The following is a 17,429-nucleotide window of genomic DNA, read 5'->3' as shown; positions in this document are numbered from 1 at the left end:
ATATGCCTCTAATATTTCTAGTAAAATTAATTGCCAGGTTTGATTTAAAATGACTTATTTCTCAGTTTAAACTTTGTGTCATGTTGGTTGTTGCCAGAAAATAAGGAATGAGATCTTGTCTCTTCTGAGTATTCTGACTGCTATCATGGTCTTTATTTGTTTGTTTCATACAGAAGGAACAGAAGAACATACAGACCTGTGCAAAGCCCTTCATCTAATTAAGGACATGATTGCAGCAGTAGATTTGACAGTGAATGAATATGAAAAAAAGCAAAAGCTGTTGGAAATTCTTAGTAGAACTGAAAACAAAACGTTTACAAAGATGAAAAATGGCCATATTTTTAGGAAGCAAGACTTGATGAGGAAAGAAAGGATACTTCTTCATGAAGGTTTAGTATACTGGAAGACAGCAACTGGTCGTTTCAAAGGTACTCCTCCTGATCAGTAAAGTCCTTTAACTCTTTACTTGCAAATAACATACAACGATTTTTCGGTTTAAGAATTGAAATACTTTATTGTGCTGTATTGCAAACAGACTTCTGAGGTAATAGCATGAAGAATATGCCATTAATTGCTAGAAGAGTAGTTCAAGAAACTGTCGTGTTTGTGGAAAAGAAAATCTGAAGTCACATTTGGCTGGGGCCTTATTTTTCACTTGCAAGTGCAGGATTTGACTGTGGTAATCACATGCAGAGGCTGTTTTTTTTTTATGAACTTAGTCACATTTCCTGTACAACTTTATTCTATTCATTGGTATTCCAGAAATACTTGTATCAGTGCAATACTGTGCTGTGAGTATATGTTACAGCACAGACAAACCAAAATTTATGTGGGATGGTCTTTCCCAGGTTGCCTGTGAGTGGCCTTGGGAAGCTGTACTGACATGGGACTTCTTTCCCACAGCCAGCACTACAGCATAGTGCTGCATGAGGGTAGACAGCAAAACGTGTTCTTTCCCGTGCAGTAGAAAGTGATGGTGTCAGTTACTTCATGCAGACCATAGGATAATCCAGAAATTTCCTGTTTGGTTTACTGTAGTATTCTGTGGGATAGTTATTAATCAGGGCTTCTGCCTTTTTAAAGAGGAACAACTATAGTTGTAATAACTTCAATTAAAACCCATCATTTTAATTTTCTCATTTTAAGACACTTTAGCTCTGCTTCTAACTGATGTACTGCTCTTCTTACAAGAAAAGGATCAAAAATACATCTTTGCAGCTGTTGTAAGTATATTCTCAAATGTATGAATATACACATTGCACTTTTATTTGTAGATTTTGTGAAAACTAGGTAATTTTCTTTTTGTTTTGTTTGTTTTCCTAAAGTCCTGGTGCTGTATGCCAGTATATACAAAACTAAGATTGTAAAAATTATATATTTTTTAATGAAGAGGATGAAAATAACAGAATTATATTTCTAATGTCATGCCTTCTCTCATGAAGATTGGAAGGAGAACAGCCTCTTTCAGTTACCTAAAGTAAATTGTAGCTTTTGGTTCTGTAAAGCAAAAAATACAGAATAATTTTAACTGCAAATGTTGTAGTAAATACATGTAAGATGAATGAAAGGTCATGGAAAGTTCCCAAACAATAGAAATACAAGCATTATATGAATACTGTGCCTCTGGGATTTACTTTTTAGCTCATCCTCAGTGCTTTAATTGTTCATCAATAATATAACGTATTTTAAAAGATATTTTTTAAAAATGTTTGAATGCTCAAAATTTGCAGCCACTCAGACCTGGTGAGCCCATACACAGTCTGATTATACCACAACTAAAATGAGCCAAATTGGTTAGGAAGTCATACTCTTTTAAAAGTGTGATGTTTGTAAGAGTCATCTATTATTTTTGTGTGTTGTGACTCTTTCCCTAGGACCAGAAGCCTTCCATTATCTCCCTTCAGAGGCTGATAGTAAGAGAAGTAGCCAATGAAGAAAGGGGGATGTTTCTGATTAGCGCTTCATCTGCAGGGCCTGAGATGTATGAGGTTCATACCAGCTCTAAAGAGGAACGTAACAGCTGGATGAGACATATTCAAGATGCAGTGGAAAGGTAGAGGGGAAGGTTTTTGGTTTTCATTTCTGGCAGCCCAAAACAAATGGGGAGGTCAGTTGGATGTTCATAGCAGCTTGCTCTCTGTTCTGCTTTACGCTTGATCCATCTTGTGAGGTTGGATTTTCCTCTGACTGGCAGACCCCAAAGTCTGACCATCACTTCTGCCATACTCCCTATGTTTCTTTTCATTTCCCACTGAATCAGCAGACCATTCCTGCTCTCCATTCCCTGTCCTTAACAGCCATTGCAAGATTCCCTTCTTTTTGCCTTTGGACTGGATATCCAGAATCCTGCAGAGATTATTATGCCTGTTGTCTTGGTGTCAACTTTTTAAGAATGGCAGGGATTCATGGCTCATCATGAGGCCCAAGGTTGTGCTTAGCACAGCAAAGCTATGTGAGGGCCAGCTGCACAGTACAGCCTTACTAGAGTTGAAAGGAGTCCTTCTTTCTGGTTTATGCCCAGTTACTCCTCTTTGAAGAAGCAGACAAATGGTGTGCTTCTGGATTATAGCAAACATGGGTGCTGATGTTGTGTTCTGTTTATTATGAATGCAAGACTGTACTGAAGATGAATGTTTGATATGCATATTTTGCTTTATCCACCTTTATTTGTCTTTCATCTTTGAAGTTGCCCAGAGGAAGAGGAAGAAGAAGGAAGAATGAGTGAATCTGATGAGGACAGACGTATTGCTGAGGCCAAGGCATCCAGAATTCAGAAATGTCAAGGTGTGGTACCTTTCCTGCTGTTCTGAGAACTGCTTCCTGAAAGTTCAAGATGAATGAATCATGCATCAATACTGACTTTTGGGTTCAGAGTGGCTCAATAGGCAGAACCACAGCAAAGAAGGCTGGGGTAGTCTGATGGTAGAATGTGAATTTATTGAAGAGAACCATTCCCCTCCCCCCCCCCCCCCCCCCGCCAAGACTATATTTTTGCAGTGTTGCCATGGGTAAAAATTCAAACCCAAAAATGCGTGCTTTCAAAATAGACACTGAAATTCCAGATTAGCCTCAGGGCCATGTAGTTTAAAAATTGTGGAAATACCTCCTATCTTCAGTAATTGTGTGCTTTCTGCTTGTTTATGGCATTTCATCCTTTGATGATACTATTTTTATCTAAAAATGTACCTGATAGGCATAATTTCTCCTTCCTTTGTTTCCCTGCACCTAAGCTGCACATCTTTGTAGTGTGAAGAGAGAAATTCCAGCAATGTCCTTCCTGTAGAGAGCCACAGGGAAGGGCATCCTCTACTGAGGGTAGATGCTTGATTTTTTTTTTTTTAAATTTTAGTTTTTTTTCACTTTAGGGCACTGAATCAGTGCATATTCTGTCTGCCTGAGCAAAGTGTGTTGGTCCTTGTGAGTGCTGCGGGTCCCAGAGCAGTCATGACCATGTAATTAGGGTAGAGCACTGCCTTGGCCCTTTGCTGGGTTCCGTGCCAGTTTTCATTAAGACAGACTATAAGGATGAATTTACTCCTGGCCACTTCAAAAAGGCCTATCTTGAGTAAACAGTGCCTATGTGGCAAGAAGATTAGAAGTGTGAATGGTTAACATGCTCTCCCTGCAGGATAAAAAATGTTAATACAGTCTTTAATTTTGATGGACAGAATCACTGAGTAACCAGGACCAGCAGATCTGTAGTTTTTTGGAAGAGAAGTTGCGTATCTATGCAGAACTGGGAGATGCGAGTGGGTTTCAGGATGTTCATGTCGAACCTCACCTTCTTATCAAACCTGATTCTGGAGAAGCCCCACAGGCTGCTTCGTTGCTGGCAGCAGCACTCAGGGAAGGTGAGTTTTCATTGGAAGTGTGGACTGATGACCCTTAATGTGGGCAGATAATTAAAAGAAACAAAGTATAGCCATATTGCCTTGGACTGTGATTCTGTCAAGTCTCAAGAACTGGCTGTGTCAAAACTTGGCAAAGGGCATTGAAGAGAAGTCTCTCAAGTTCATACTTGTCAGATACACGAGGTGATACCTGCCAGATTGTAAGATAATGGATATTTAGTGCATGACATCATACGTAACCAAGTAGGGACATGGTGTTCGGTTCCACCCCGAGGGTTGTTTCGTTATCTGTTGTCCTTGCAGTACAGCCCTATAAAACATATCAAAGGATGCAGTATCATATTGCATCTGGTCCCTGACCTTCACCTACCTTGATTAATTTGGTCACAGATCACAATCATGTAGAGATACATGCAGACGAAGCTGCAGATGATACTGACAGATCTGCCAAGAAACACCTGACACTATTTCTGTAGAAGCTGTGTTTGTTTTTTTCCTAATATACTGGTAGAGAGATGACAGCCCTTATGCTTCCCACAGTGCTATCCTCCAAAGGAAGAAAGGAATAGTTTTTGTGAATACCTTGCCTAGTTTGAAGTTCAGCTAAATACTTAGGCCTAGGGTTCAGCATTGGGACCAGTTCTCTTTAATATCTTTATTGAGGGTCTGAATGAGGGAATTGAGTGCATCCACAGTAAGTTTGCAGATAACAGTAAACGGGGTTGAAGTGCTGATCTGCTTGAGGGCAGGAAGGCTCTGCAAAGAGATCTGGAGAGGCTGGATTGATGGGCTGCAGTCAGTTGTATGAGGTTTAACAAGGCCAGGTGCCAGGTCCTGCACTTGGGTCACAACAGCGCCATGCAATGCTGCAGGCTTGGGGCAAAGTGGCTGGAAAGTTGCCTGTCAGAAAAGGGCCTGGGGTTGTTGGTTGACAGCCATCTGAACATGAGCCAGCAGTGCGCTCAGGTGGCCAAGAAGGCAAACAACATCCTGGCCCTTACCAGGAACAGTGTGTCCAGCAGGAGCAGGGAAGTGATCGTGCCTCTGTATTTGGCACTGGTGAGGCTTCACCTCAACTACGAGATGGACATTGAGGTTCTGGAGCATGTCCAGAGAATGGCCACAAAGCTGGTGAAGGGTCTAGAGAACCCTTCTTATGAGGCATGTCTGAGGGGGCTGGGGTTGTTTAAGTCTGGAGAAGAGGGGGTGAGGAGAGACCTCATTTCTACAAGTCCCTGAAATGAGGTTGCAGTGATATGGGGGTCTCTTCTCTCTAGTGTCAGGTAATAGGATAAGAGGAAATGGCCTGAAGTTGCCACAGGGAAGGTTTAGCTTGGGTAGGGGAGGTTTAGCTTGGGTATTAGGAAAAATTTCTTTACAGAAAAAGTGATGAGACATTGGAATAGGTTATCCAGGGAGATTGGAGTCACCATCCCTGGAGGTGTTCAAGACATGTGTGAGCGTGGCACATTGAGACGTGGTTTAATGGCCATGGTGGTATTAGGTCAGTGGTTGAACTTGGTGATCTTTTCCAACCAAAACAATTCTGTGATTCTATAAAGTCAGCTGAAAAGAGTCCTGGTAAACTGAGCCATGTCCATCATGGCTATATGTATCCTGAGAAGGACAATGAGATTTTTAGCATCGCCTAAATTGAGAGCTGTGGGCTAGTAATCACATTATGATGTCAGGGAGCATTTTTTGGATAAAATTGATAAAACTTGGGTAGGGAATATAAGCAGTGATGCTGTAGTAAATGTCACTTTAGCTGAAATGGAAGCCTATACATACATACCTTATTCTGCACACTTTCTCTCATGCTTGTGTTGATGATGTCTTGGATTTCAGGACTCTTCAGCACACTTTAAGGAATGTACAATTGCTTACACTGTGGGCAATTTGTGTGGGTCAATTTCCAGAACAGAAATAGTAGTCCCTGAGCCAATAGCAGCATCTACTGGGATAAAGCATTGCTCATAGTAGAGTAGGATAGAATTAGGGTGTGCTTTAGAAAATTGTATATACACAAATCCAGGAGATGAGATGGGATAAATCCTGCTCAGGGAGATGGCCAATGTAAATATGAGGCTGATTCTTATCATCTTTGAAGGTCATAGAGATAGGGGAGATTCCTGATGACTTAAAGAAGGCAGCATAACCCTTATTCAAGAAGGAATATGTAGGGAACTACAAAGTAGCATCTTCACCTAGTGCCTCTGAGACAGTGATAGAGCAAATCCTCTTGGAAGCAATATCCAAGATTGTGAAGAACAAGAAGGTGACTGGAAACAACAAGCATGAATTCATCAACGGCAAATTGTCTCTGACAAGCCTGATGGGTTTTATGATGGGAGGAGAGCAGTGCATATTGTTTGCCTTGGGTGTTTTGAAGGCTTCAGCACTCTCTGCACTGGCTGTATTATTCTTACAGCTGAACTGGTGAAATGCTGACTGCATAACTGGGAGGAAAATTAGCTGGACTTCTGGGCAAAAAAAGTTGTGGTCAGTGATGCAATGTCCAGCTGGTAGCATATTATTAGGGGATTCCCCTAGGAACGGATCCTGAGACTAATACTTTTCAACATATTTATTCATGAAGTTAGCCAAGGGATTGAGTAGACTTATAGCAAATTCATGGCTGTCACCATATGAGGCAGAGTGATCAATGTGCTGGAGAAACTTCTAGAGATGGGGCAAATAGGTTAAGAGGGACCCCCTAGACCTTTGACAAAGACTAGTGCAAAGTCCTGCATCTTGTGTAGAGTAGGATGTGTTGGTGCAGGCTTGACATTGCCTGGTAGAAATGGTAGAAAATAGCCTTGCAGAAATGGACCTGGGACTCCTACTCAACAGCAGGTTGACCAAGGCACCAGTGTGCTAGCTCTAAAGAAAGCCAGTTCCCACCCAGGCTGGTGAATTAGGAGAGTTGCCAGCAGGCTGGGGGAGGTGATCCTTCCTCTACTCACTCAGTCCTACCTAGAGTTGCCATAACCACCGCTGGGTTCCCATGGACAAGAGAAACATTGACAAACTGGAGCAAATCCATCAAGGGGCACCAAGATGACTAGGGGCCTGGAGCATGGATGTCTGAGAAGATGCTGAGATAGTTGGTCTGTTCAGCCTTGAGAGAAGAAAGCTTGGTGGGATCTCATTGCTGTCCTCAGCTGCCTAAGAGAGGGATACAGAAAAGCCAGATTTTTTGCAGAGGCATGTGGTGATAGGCACAATAGGCTCAAGCTGGAACATGGGCAATTCTAACTGAATGAAAGGAAAGACTATATGCTGTGAGGATGCTCAAAAACCAGAACAGGTTGCCCAGAGGCTGTGATGTCTCCATCTTTGCCAATGTTACAGCCTTGTCTGTGCAAAGCTCATAGCAACTCAATTTAGTTTGACTATCTTTGAGTAGGGTGTTAGACTAGATGACCTCTGGACTAAATCAGTCTATGATCAATTTAGATTGGTGGTGAGACACTGGAACAGGTTGCCCAAGAATGTGGTAGATGCCCCATCCCTGGAGGTTCTTAAGGCCAGGCTGGATGTGGCTCTGAGCAGCCTGATGTAGTGTGAGGTGTCCTTGCCCATGGCAGTTGGGTTGGAACTAGATGATCCTCGAGGTCCCTTCCAAGCCAATTTTATGACTCTATGATTCTGTGTCAGTGATTTATGCAGTAAGGAGCTTTATAGGGGCCTCTGTGATAATGTATGTTTTCCTCTCAGTTGAGAGTCTCCATGTTGCTGCATCACAAGTGAGTGAAGCAGACAGACCACCAGAGGAAACTACTGAGGAATTAAGTGTAAAGCACAGGTTTAGTACCAATGAAAACTTGGAATCTCTTCCTCACGGTACGTAAAATCTGATGATTTTAGATGTTCAGAGTGCTAAAATAATTGATACTGGATTGGTGTGGGGTTTTTTTTGAAAGGTTTCTTAGTCTGAGGCAGAATCAATGGAAAATAATGCAATAAAAGTTGTCTTTGGGCAAATGCTCAGTCAGTGTAAAATGTCGTAGAACTTCATTGAACTAAATGGGTGGTTTGCACCCACTTAATCTTTTCTGTAGCACATGCCTGCATTCAGCAATATTGAGTCAGATCTGTTTATCTCCATACACTTTCATGTCATTGTTACTCAGCTCTGCAGCAAATCTCTATTGCGATATAGGCCATTTTCCCAAGCCAGCCAATTTTTGTTCAAAGGCCTGAAAACCAGAATTGACATTGCAATAATTTCAACTGTAAAAGGCAGCATATATTTCTTACCTCACAGTCCTGCAAAAAGCATTTCTGCAGAGCATTTTTAATGATATGGCTATCCCTGTCTCCAAATTTGTGTACGTGAAACACTAATAATTCTTAAGGCAGGAAAACTGGATCATCCTGCCTGTGCTATCCTGGCTTCCAAATTTGTTTTTCCCCAGCCCAGAATCCATTATATAACTACATACATCTCTATTTTCAGCATCCTGTGAGTAGCTGATAAAAAGTGTGCCTTTTGTTTCTCTAATGAAACTATGTTTTGATACGTTTCTCTTGCATTTTATTTTGGATTCATTGTTAGATGCAGAAATAAAAGAAGAATCTGATCTCAGTGTTGAGAAGGAAATGCCAGGTGCTGGTATAGAGGATAAGGTATTGTAACTGCTTTTTCCTGTTGCACATCGCACTCTGGGCACTGGGAATGTAAATGCTGTCAACATTTTATAGACTATTGTAACAGTGTGAGAGCTGAAATCCCTGTCCCACACCAACAATAACCAGGCTAGCTCAGTCTGGAAGCAAATGAAAGCTGTGTTTACAAGCAAATCTACAATCTATGATGAAATGCAATGAATGAGTAGAAATATACACTATTCACAACATTTACAAATATGTACAATCAACAGAAAAGCACAACCAAGCCCCCTTTGCTTCCCCCAAGGGGCCTTTCCCAAGGGACCTCTCCCCCCAGCCAGAAGGACTCCCCTGGCGGAAGGCAGAGAGTCAAGAAGCAGAGAGGCTGTTAGACTTAGCTTGTCAAGGTCAGTGTGTCATCTTCAGACAGAAAAAAAGCAGCAGCAGACAGAAGCCCAGCAAGCTGAGACTCAGACTGCCCAACTCCCCAGCCTTGTTTTGAGTAGAAATTCCTAAACATTTCTCTCTCTCCAATGGAAGTGTTTAGAATAATCGTTATTTTCTTTCTTGCACCCAATAGTGACTTATTTACATTCTTTCACTTTCTCTGCTTGAACTTTGTGAAGAAAAATTAAAAAGGCACTCTTAAAACCATCATAACTCTCTCAAGATTGTTCCAAAGCACGAAGCAGGAGATAGGCACATTTCAACCAAATCCAGACAATTCAATTGAAGAGAGGTCACTGACACCAATAATGATTTTTTTATTTTGTTTTGTTTTAAATCATGGACAATTCAAATTGGGAACAGCTTTTCTGCCAGGCTTGCAGATCAATGGGTTGTAATAACAGCCATAGTGGTTTTGTACCACTTGCATGGGCCACTTGAGAGCCTGGTTCTCTGCTGTCATAATTCAATACATGCATCTCTATGGAGCTGACAATTGTATTCCCTCTACTTCCTTCTCCTGTTCACAGGATAATGCAAGTCTGCTGCAGTGAGGCAGATCTTAGGTAATGCAAAGAAGACTTACGTAGTGGAAGAAGTTTGTCCTGAGAACAAGCACATAGCACAGAATAGATTGTCTTATACCAGCTTGCTTCAGAATTTTGAATTAAAACAAAATGGAGCAATTACATGATAGAAGAGAAACTGCCCATTTTTCAAAGTCCTATAACTCATACACAAAAAGCAGAATCACAAGTCACTTCTGGGCAAATAAGGAAAGGCAAATCATGTACCAGTAGAGTTTTGGAATAAAAGCAGTGTGAATTACTGTATGGAAGTAAAGTCAGTTACAACATCGGAGTCCTTAGCTGTACAAGCAGGACCATAAAAAGAATATAAAAGGGGAGACAAGAATAGAAAATACAGGACTTGAAACTGAAAGCAAAGGTTATTAGAAAAGGAGATACTTAGCATACTGTTTGCATCAGGTCTGATGCTATTGGTAGCTATTTCTGGAAGACTCTTGGTAATACACTCATCTACCCATAACCTTGCCTCATGTTCAGCTCTAAGTCGTCTTACTTACCAGATGGAAGAGTAGGAAGAAGAGTGTGTGTGTGTGTGTATAAAAATAAGGATGAAAACAAAAGTCCCGAGTGAGGGAGCACAGAAGCTAGGTGAGGGGCTAGGATAGAGGGGCTCAGATCTAGCTCATTAGAAGTTCAGGTAGCTCCACATGAAAACATTGCTGTGGGAGTTATATATAAAGATAGAGCCAGGGTTTTTGTAGTGGTGCACAGCAAAAGGATGAGCATCCAAGATTACAAGTTGCAACAAAGGAAATTCTGACTGTATATAAGGAAATAAAAAAAGGCACTACAAAGGTGATTGAGCAGGAACTGTCAAGAGGTGTTTGAGGGGTCTACATCCTTAGAGGTTTCCCGGATTTGACTGGAAAAGGTGTTGGGTGACCTCATTTAACTTTACAGCTAGCCTTGCTTTGAGCTGCAGCTGGACAAGAGGGATCTTGCAGCAAACTCTTCCACTCTAAGCTGCTGTTCTGCTCTGCCCTATTTGGGCAAGTTACGTATCACACCTCACAATGTCAGACTTACCAGGAGGTGGCAGCACAAGCAAACGAAACAGTCAAGACAAAGGCTTTCACGTGAGGAAGATGTTCTCCCATATGCCTTCAGTCTCTGTGTGCAGTCCTGGGGTTGTGAGGTGGTAACACTGGCTCAGGCACAGCTGGCCTGGGAAACCAAGAGCTGGAGAGCTGGAGCAGAAGTCGCCAGCTTGGGGTTTAGGTGCTTACTGAGCCATGAGAAGGAACGGTGTTGCCTATGCAGTGCATAAGGTCCCAAGTGGGCAGCTGTAAGAGATGGTACCTTTCTTGTCCCCCATTCCCCTGCCTCATAAGCACATCTCCTGGGGGTTGTCTGGAGCAATGTGCACGCAGTCTGCCCTGAATCTGACCATTCTCATTTCCACCACTACTTGTTGATCTGAACCGAGGTGCTAGGGATGAATGGCAGGGAGGTCACAGGGAGCACAGGGTAAAAACAGAATGTGTTGCTTCCAACATAGCTTGTGCTGAATCTGCAGCAGTGCTGCTGCAATGCTGCTGACACCCCAACTAGCTTGGCAAAACCTGCTTTGGGCTTATCCCCCAAAGCTCAAGCGGTGCTGCAGTGAGGAGACCATGGGTGCTTTGGCTAGCTCTTGCTCCTCCTTGGCTATGCCAAAGCCAGCCAAGTCTTCAATCCCCCTGTACACTTCTTTTATTAAATTTGAAAGGGCTTCAAAAACTGGAAATCTCCCCCCTGCCTCCATTGGTTCAGCATGTGAGCTCTTCTTTGTACACTCACTCTTCCTCACCCTGCTAGCACCTCCCTCTCTTCTCTCTCCCCTTTGGCCCTGCTTTTCCTCCTTGTTTGCTACTTGTCTTGGCTGTCCAGCAAAGGGAAGGTGAGGGAAGGTGGAGTTCCCTTCTTTGAGTCCTTGTGGTGTGCAGAGGGAAGCATGTAAAGTGCTCTGCTTTTCACAGAAGAGCCAAGCAGTTGTGCGGCTTGTGGGTCAGTGAGAATCGGAGGAGGAGGTGAAGATTTGGAGGATGAATGGAGGAAAATACTTAAGGAGAACAATGAGAGTGAGAGAGAAAATGCTGCAGCTGGTGCTCACTGTCCCCCCTGGTTTGTCTGTGTTGAGCAGTGTTTTGGGGGCCTGGCCTCTTTCATTTTCGGTTATCACAGCTAAATGGAGCAGCTGTTTTGCTCTCTATGGTGGAAAACGAGTCTCAGCAGAGAACTTACGAGAATCATAGAGAGAGCAAATATTCCCCAAATCCTTCTCTGTGCCTCTTAGAAAAAAAATGTAAAAAAGATCATACAGGAAGTCATTCCAGCATGGCCTCAGAAGGGATTGTCTTTTATTTCTCTACCATTTGACTTTATCTTTCTCAGAGGAGCTGTTCTTCATGCTGAAGGGATTATGTGTGGCTTCACCCTATAAATTTAGAAACCTTCTTAGGAAAAAAGGAGCAGAGGGGGAAGCGCGTGGTGACCAAGCCTCACTGAAGTGGACAACAATAACCATACTGGTGCATTTTGCAGAGTATAGCAGACAGACAGCTTTGCTTAGTGTCTCAGAGGCACATCTAAGGCTTTCACTGTAACCCACTAACATAATCTCTGCAAGCTTCTTGCTATATTAATATCTTTATTTTCAAAGAGTCATCCTCTAAGTAGTCCAAACCTACTATACTGTATGTATATATATGTCTGCTTACTGTATTTCAATACTGTCCAGTAAACAAAGAATGTATGGAAATGTCTTTTCTATGTAGCATTAGTCATGAGAAGATCAAAATTGTGGATGAAATATTTTTGTTTTTACAGTTGTGCTTAGAATCTGTAGCGATTTCCACAGGAACTCCCGTGTTGATGAATTACAAGTCTTCACTGGTTATTGCTTCTGTCTTTTTTCACAAAGAAGTTTGACTCTGCAATATGAATGTCCCCAGTACTTTAATAAAATAAAATAACCTAGATGATACAACTCAAAAGTTAAAACCTCTTTTTAAGGCAATGTATTATTTCAGGGAGAAAGTATGAGTTTCCCGGGATCTACAGGGACAGAGGTGAGTTTATTTAAACCCCAGACAGAATATAGTAATTATTTAGTTAACAGTGGTCACATCTTTGAATATCCTTCTCTTTTATTTTCTAGATTGTGCAAGCAATCCAGAACTTAACCCGTCTTCTATACAGCATACAGGTGACTGCTCGTCTGCTTTGTAATTAGTCTTAATGTTTACTTCTTGAGGTTTGTCTTCATCTTGCCCTACTTTTTTTAGACATTATGTCAGTGGATATTTATCTCTTCTGACTGTTGTGTAAGTTGTGATATAATATCTTTTTATTCTGTGTCAGTGGTAGGTTTCTTTTAAGAACTGAATAATGTTTGCTTGCTTGGAGATCAATCCCTCTTGGAAAAAAAAGGGTGTACAGTCCAGTAATACAGGGGAAAAGTAAAGTAATAGTTCTGACTGAACTGATCTAATTTCGGGTACAGATTTCTGAAGTAATAGTTCAAAAATTTAATTCTGTTTAGAATATTCTCCTGGATACTAATTAACACTGCCACTCAGGTAGCAAACTCAAACACTTCAGGTATTTTAATCTTGATTAATTATTGTGTATATTCTATAGGGCCCTAGTCTGAAGTTTTTGCCTCTTTCATGCGAAGTTCAAGTGTTTTAACTTTTTTTTTCTTCTTTCTTATTTAGGTGCGGTTACATAGTTCATTTTAAAATACTCGGTTTGAGTATGTTTAATTTGTAGACATTCTTTATATCAGCATATTTCATACTCGTTTCAGAAGCATAGAAGCAATGCAAAAGTAACATTAAGAACTTGTAATTCTGGCAGTTTTTAATGTTTTTTTCAATTGAGAAATGGGTAGCTTAACACCAGATGGGCAGTAAAACAAGGCTTGGGATCATGCCTTAATTGTTCAGACCATGAAGTGGCAGTATAGGTGCAGAGAAACAAGCAGAGGATCCTGGCCCTTCCCTATTTACAAATCACTGGAGCTGACCCAATACTGGAGCCAAGAAAAGTGGGAATTGTGCATTGCATAAAGTTAAGAACTCTCTGGGGTGGACAGCATGGAGTGACTGGGCTGTGGGAATTATCTGGGAATGTCTGCTGAAGCAGATTCCCATGTCAGCTCTTGAAGAGGCTGTGCAGTAAGTGCCTCAGTAGATCTGGGTCTTTCTTTCTTTTCTTTCTTAATCCCAGCTATTTATTTTTGTGTCCAGTAGGAGGATGTCGCAATCTTTAATGCTAGCAATGTCACAACATTCTTGTGAAGGATGGAATATAGCACTGTCAGCTATAAAGTAAACTATGGAAACATCAAATCCGAAATCATTAGTGCAAATTTCTGCCAGCGTAGATATCTTGGTCAGGTGCTTATAGTATGATCCTGATGGCATTGCTATGTTGGCAGGTGCCTGTAGGACTGGTGTTAGTAGAACTGCCCTATTACAGGTTAGCAAGGTGAGCCTTAGGGTTCAAGTGAGTGGTACTGTACAGTTTTGCATGCATAAGCCACATCTGTTAGGAATACTTTGTTGAATGTAGCATTCCCAGTGCCTTAGTGCTCTCTTTAACCATGAAAAATAATTTTTCCTATGTGTTTTAACATCCTGTGACAGAACAGGACCACAGCTGTAACTGAAGTGCATATGCACAGCTGTAACGTAAACATACAGAATAATGCCAGTGTAAACTAGAAGCTGTGTTTAAAGTGCTTGAAGTGGTTGAGTGCCTTTAGAAGCATCTCTTGGTAAAGGTATAAACACAGAATTTTCTCTACTTGCACGAGGAATAACTTCCCAAAAAGCATTAAGCTCTGATATTACAGGAGGTTGAAGCATTTTTATGTAACACTTCTCTATAAAAATACAGAAATGGATTAATACTAATATTTAAACGTTGATACTCCGATTATTTTGTGATGTCTAGGCAGCCCTAGCTATCCAGGACAGTTACAGAGAGCTCCATAGGCTATTACTGCAAGAGAATGAGAAGACTGGTCGGGGCCACAGTTCTCGGCTAAACTTCCTTCTGGAACAAGAAAAATACCGGAATCTGGAAAAACAAAGAGTGGAGCTGGCCAACATACACAAACTGAGGCAGCAGTTTCAGCAAGAGCAGCAGCGGTGGCTGCGTGAATGTGACCAGCGGCAGCGGGAGCAGGAGGTGAGAGAGGGCCGGCTGCGGCAGCGGGAGATGGAGTGTGGGTGCCAAGAGGAGCTGCTGGAGAGGAGCCGGCAGGAACTGGCAGTGCAGATGCAGGAGTACCGGCACAGCCTGGAGAGACTCCAAGAGGGCCAGAAAATGGTGGAGAGAGAAAGAGACAGTGTGAAAATGCAGAAGAAGCTCCTCTGGCACTGGAAGCATGCTCAACAAAACAGCCTGCTGTCATCCACAGGGAGCCATGAGGTGTGTAGTTCCCAGCGTAATTACATCTCTGACTGCAGACCCAGAGAGGCTTTTCTTGGTGAATAGACTAGTACATCCGGGCTTTGTTGGTTGGTAACATAGTAAGTGAGAATGGGGGAAGCTGAGGTTCAGGCATATCCAGGGTTTTGTTTGAACTTCATGAAGTTTAAGGAGGGGAGGAGTAAAGTCCTGCCCTCAGCCTATGCATCAATATATGCTGGGGGCCACCCACCTGGAAAGCAGCTTTGCAGAAAGGACTCGTGGATCCTAGCAGACACTAAGTTAAACATAAGCTGAGATTGTGCCCTGGCTACAAAGAAATCTAATGTTTTCCCAGGCTGCATTAGGCAAAGTGTAGCTCAAGGGAGGTGATCTGAAGTACTGTGTCGAGTTCTGCCTCCCAAGTACAAGAGAGACGTAGAGGTACAAGATAGAGGGGTTTGGAGAGCAGGGAATGAATGTTCAGTGAAGATGTTTGAGAGACTGGGCCATCTCTCCTATGAAGAAAACCTGAGACTACGCAGCCTGGAGAAGAAAGGGTAGTTCTTACTAATTTATATAAATACCTAAATGGAGGATGTAAAGAGGATGGACACAGGCTTTTTTTTTTGATGCCACCTAATCTTAGGACTAGAGACAGTGGGCACAAACTGAAACACAGGAGGTTCCCTCTGAACATCAGGAACAGGTCACACACACTGTGAGAGTGACCAAGCACTGGCACAAGTTACCTAGGAAAGTTGTGGAGTCTCTGCTGTTGGAGCTGCTCAAAAACTAAACATGGTCCAGAGCAACTTGTTCTTGGCAGCCATGCTTGACCAGAGAAGTGGATCCAGATAAACTAGAAATTCCTTTCAGTCTCAGCCATTCTGTGATTTTAAGCTGGATGCTCTACAGAAGCCAAGCTCAGACCGATGAGTGTTAATTAAATTGAGGAGATGGAAATTTTAAGTGTCATACTGTTTTATTCTACTTCGCTGATGTGTTTGCAAAACATGTTGTGTCTCCTGCCTCTTGTAGGAAAAGCTAAATTATTGTGATGCTTGAGACATACAAAGCAACAGCACTGTCTCCAGTGAGGAAAAGTGTCTGCTTCAGGAGTGGGAAACACCAGACTTCTGAGTGTGAACCCCATGTGTCAGGCCCAGTTGTCCTGCACTCCTGAAACAAAGAGCTCCTTAGAGGAAGAGCTTGGTGTGTGGCTCTATCCCTGGCAGTGTAATTCCTTGGAGATGGTCATTACTAGGGGATGCAATTTAAAATAGCTCTGAGACTGCTTAAGCGTGTAATACTAAAAATTATAAAGTTTTTATTGAGGGTGAAGGATGGAGGCTGACTCTGAACTCAGCTGTCTGGGTGCTCGCCTGCCAGGTGGGACCTGACCTCTAATCCTGTCCTCAGTGGGTATAGTCTTGATTTCCATTACTGTTCTCTAAAGCATCTGAAAACCAAAACATTTTGTCTGTTTGCATATATTGAAAGCTTACTGATGCAAACAGCATTTTTTCCCTGCAGGTTTTCATTTTCAGAAGGAAATCTGTAAAGCATTTCTTGAGGCCATCACCCCCGTAGTTTTTCAGCTAGCAACTTACCCATAATACCCAGTGACCATTCAACATTTAAGCCTGTGTATGCATAAAAAGGTGAAGGACTGCCTCTGACCTCCCTCTTTTCATGTGGCTTTTGTCAACACCTTGTGAACATGACATCCACGTATGCTTGCCCAGCCAATGTAGGCACTTCTTACTAGCATAGCTTGCGGTACAATTTTAATTTGTTTGACAGTGCTTAAAAAATAGATGGTAAAACCAAAACTGAGCTTGCCCATCAGCTTTAATGGATGGGACTTTTCAAATCTTTCAAGGAGATGAAGTTGAAGAATGACAGCTGGGCGCAGGGATAGCCAGGATCACACAGACAGAGAGGCAAAATAATGAAATGCTGAGTGTCAAAGAGTAGTGTAGAACTGCTTGTGTTTTTATTTCAAGTAAATTACATGGCTGCAGGTGCATTCCAAGCCTTGGAATCGTCTTTATCTTGCATTTTCCACTACCGTACTCATTGCAGCAGCAGAGCTGGCTGAGTAGTTGCCAGTCAGCCACTACTCCCAGCACAGTGTTTCTGTGGTTACACTGAATGTAGCTGGTTTTGAATAGACAAACATTGCTGTAAATCACACTGCTGCTCCTGCCTTTTTTTTACTTTTTTTTTGGGGGGGGGAGCTCAGCCTTGATAAACACCTGCAGGCAGGGATTCTTTGTCGGAGTTGCATTTGTACCCCCTGGGAGCCATGGACATTTACTGAATGCTGTTTGCCATTACCTGCTTGACTGCTGCAGTTCTGTCCACTATGGTTACCTTTGTACATGAGGTACGGTATTATTTTTGGATGGCAGTGGACACAGATTTACATATGTGAAGTGGTGCCTCATTGAGCCATAGGGCAGAGCATTAACTCCAGAAGGAGTCAGCAGAGCTCAGTGCATCCCAAGTAGTGGCCCTTTGT

General features: G+C 42.3%; 1 protein-coding gene across 1 annotated transcript in view; it reads left to right on the top strand.

The window, feature by feature from the left end:
• ARHGEF28 (Rho guanine nucleotide exchange factor 28) overlaps positions 1 to 17,429 on the top strand; it is a 67,810-nt gene that overhangs the window by 31,665 nt on the left and 18,716 nt on the right. The window contains exons 19-28 of the mRNA XM_054398231.1: positions 174 to 428; positions 1,147 to 1,223; positions 1,875 to 2,053; positions 2,687 to 2,784; positions 3,669 to 3,851; positions 7,572 to 7,697; positions 8,413 to 8,483; positions 12,514 to 12,552; positions 12,642 to 12,689; positions 14,444 to 14,923. Coding sequence (XP_054254206.1) covers positions 174 to 428; positions 1,147 to 1,223; positions 1,875 to 2,053; positions 2,687 to 2,784; positions 3,669 to 3,851; positions 7,572 to 7,697; positions 8,413 to 8,483; positions 12,514 to 12,552; positions 12,642 to 12,689; positions 14,444 to 14,923 — 1,556 coding nt within the window. The remainder of the gene's footprint in view (positions 1 to 173; positions 429 to 1,146; positions 1,224 to 1,874; positions 2,054 to 2,686; positions 2,785 to 3,668; positions 3,852 to 7,571; positions 7,698 to 8,412; positions 8,484 to 12,513; positions 12,553 to 12,641; positions 12,690 to 14,443; positions 14,924 to 17,429) is intronic.

This window comes from Indicator indicator, chromosome Z, assembly GCF_027791375.1.
Source record: "Indicator indicator isolate 239-I01 chromosome Z, UM_Iind_1.1, whole genome shotgun sequence".
Taxonomy (NCBI): domain Eukaryota; kingdom Metazoa; phylum Chordata; class Aves; order Piciformes; family Indicatoridae; genus Indicator; species Indicator indicator.
Note: the sequence above shows the minus strand (reverse complement) of the source record. Positions and strands in the feature narration are given on the sequence as shown.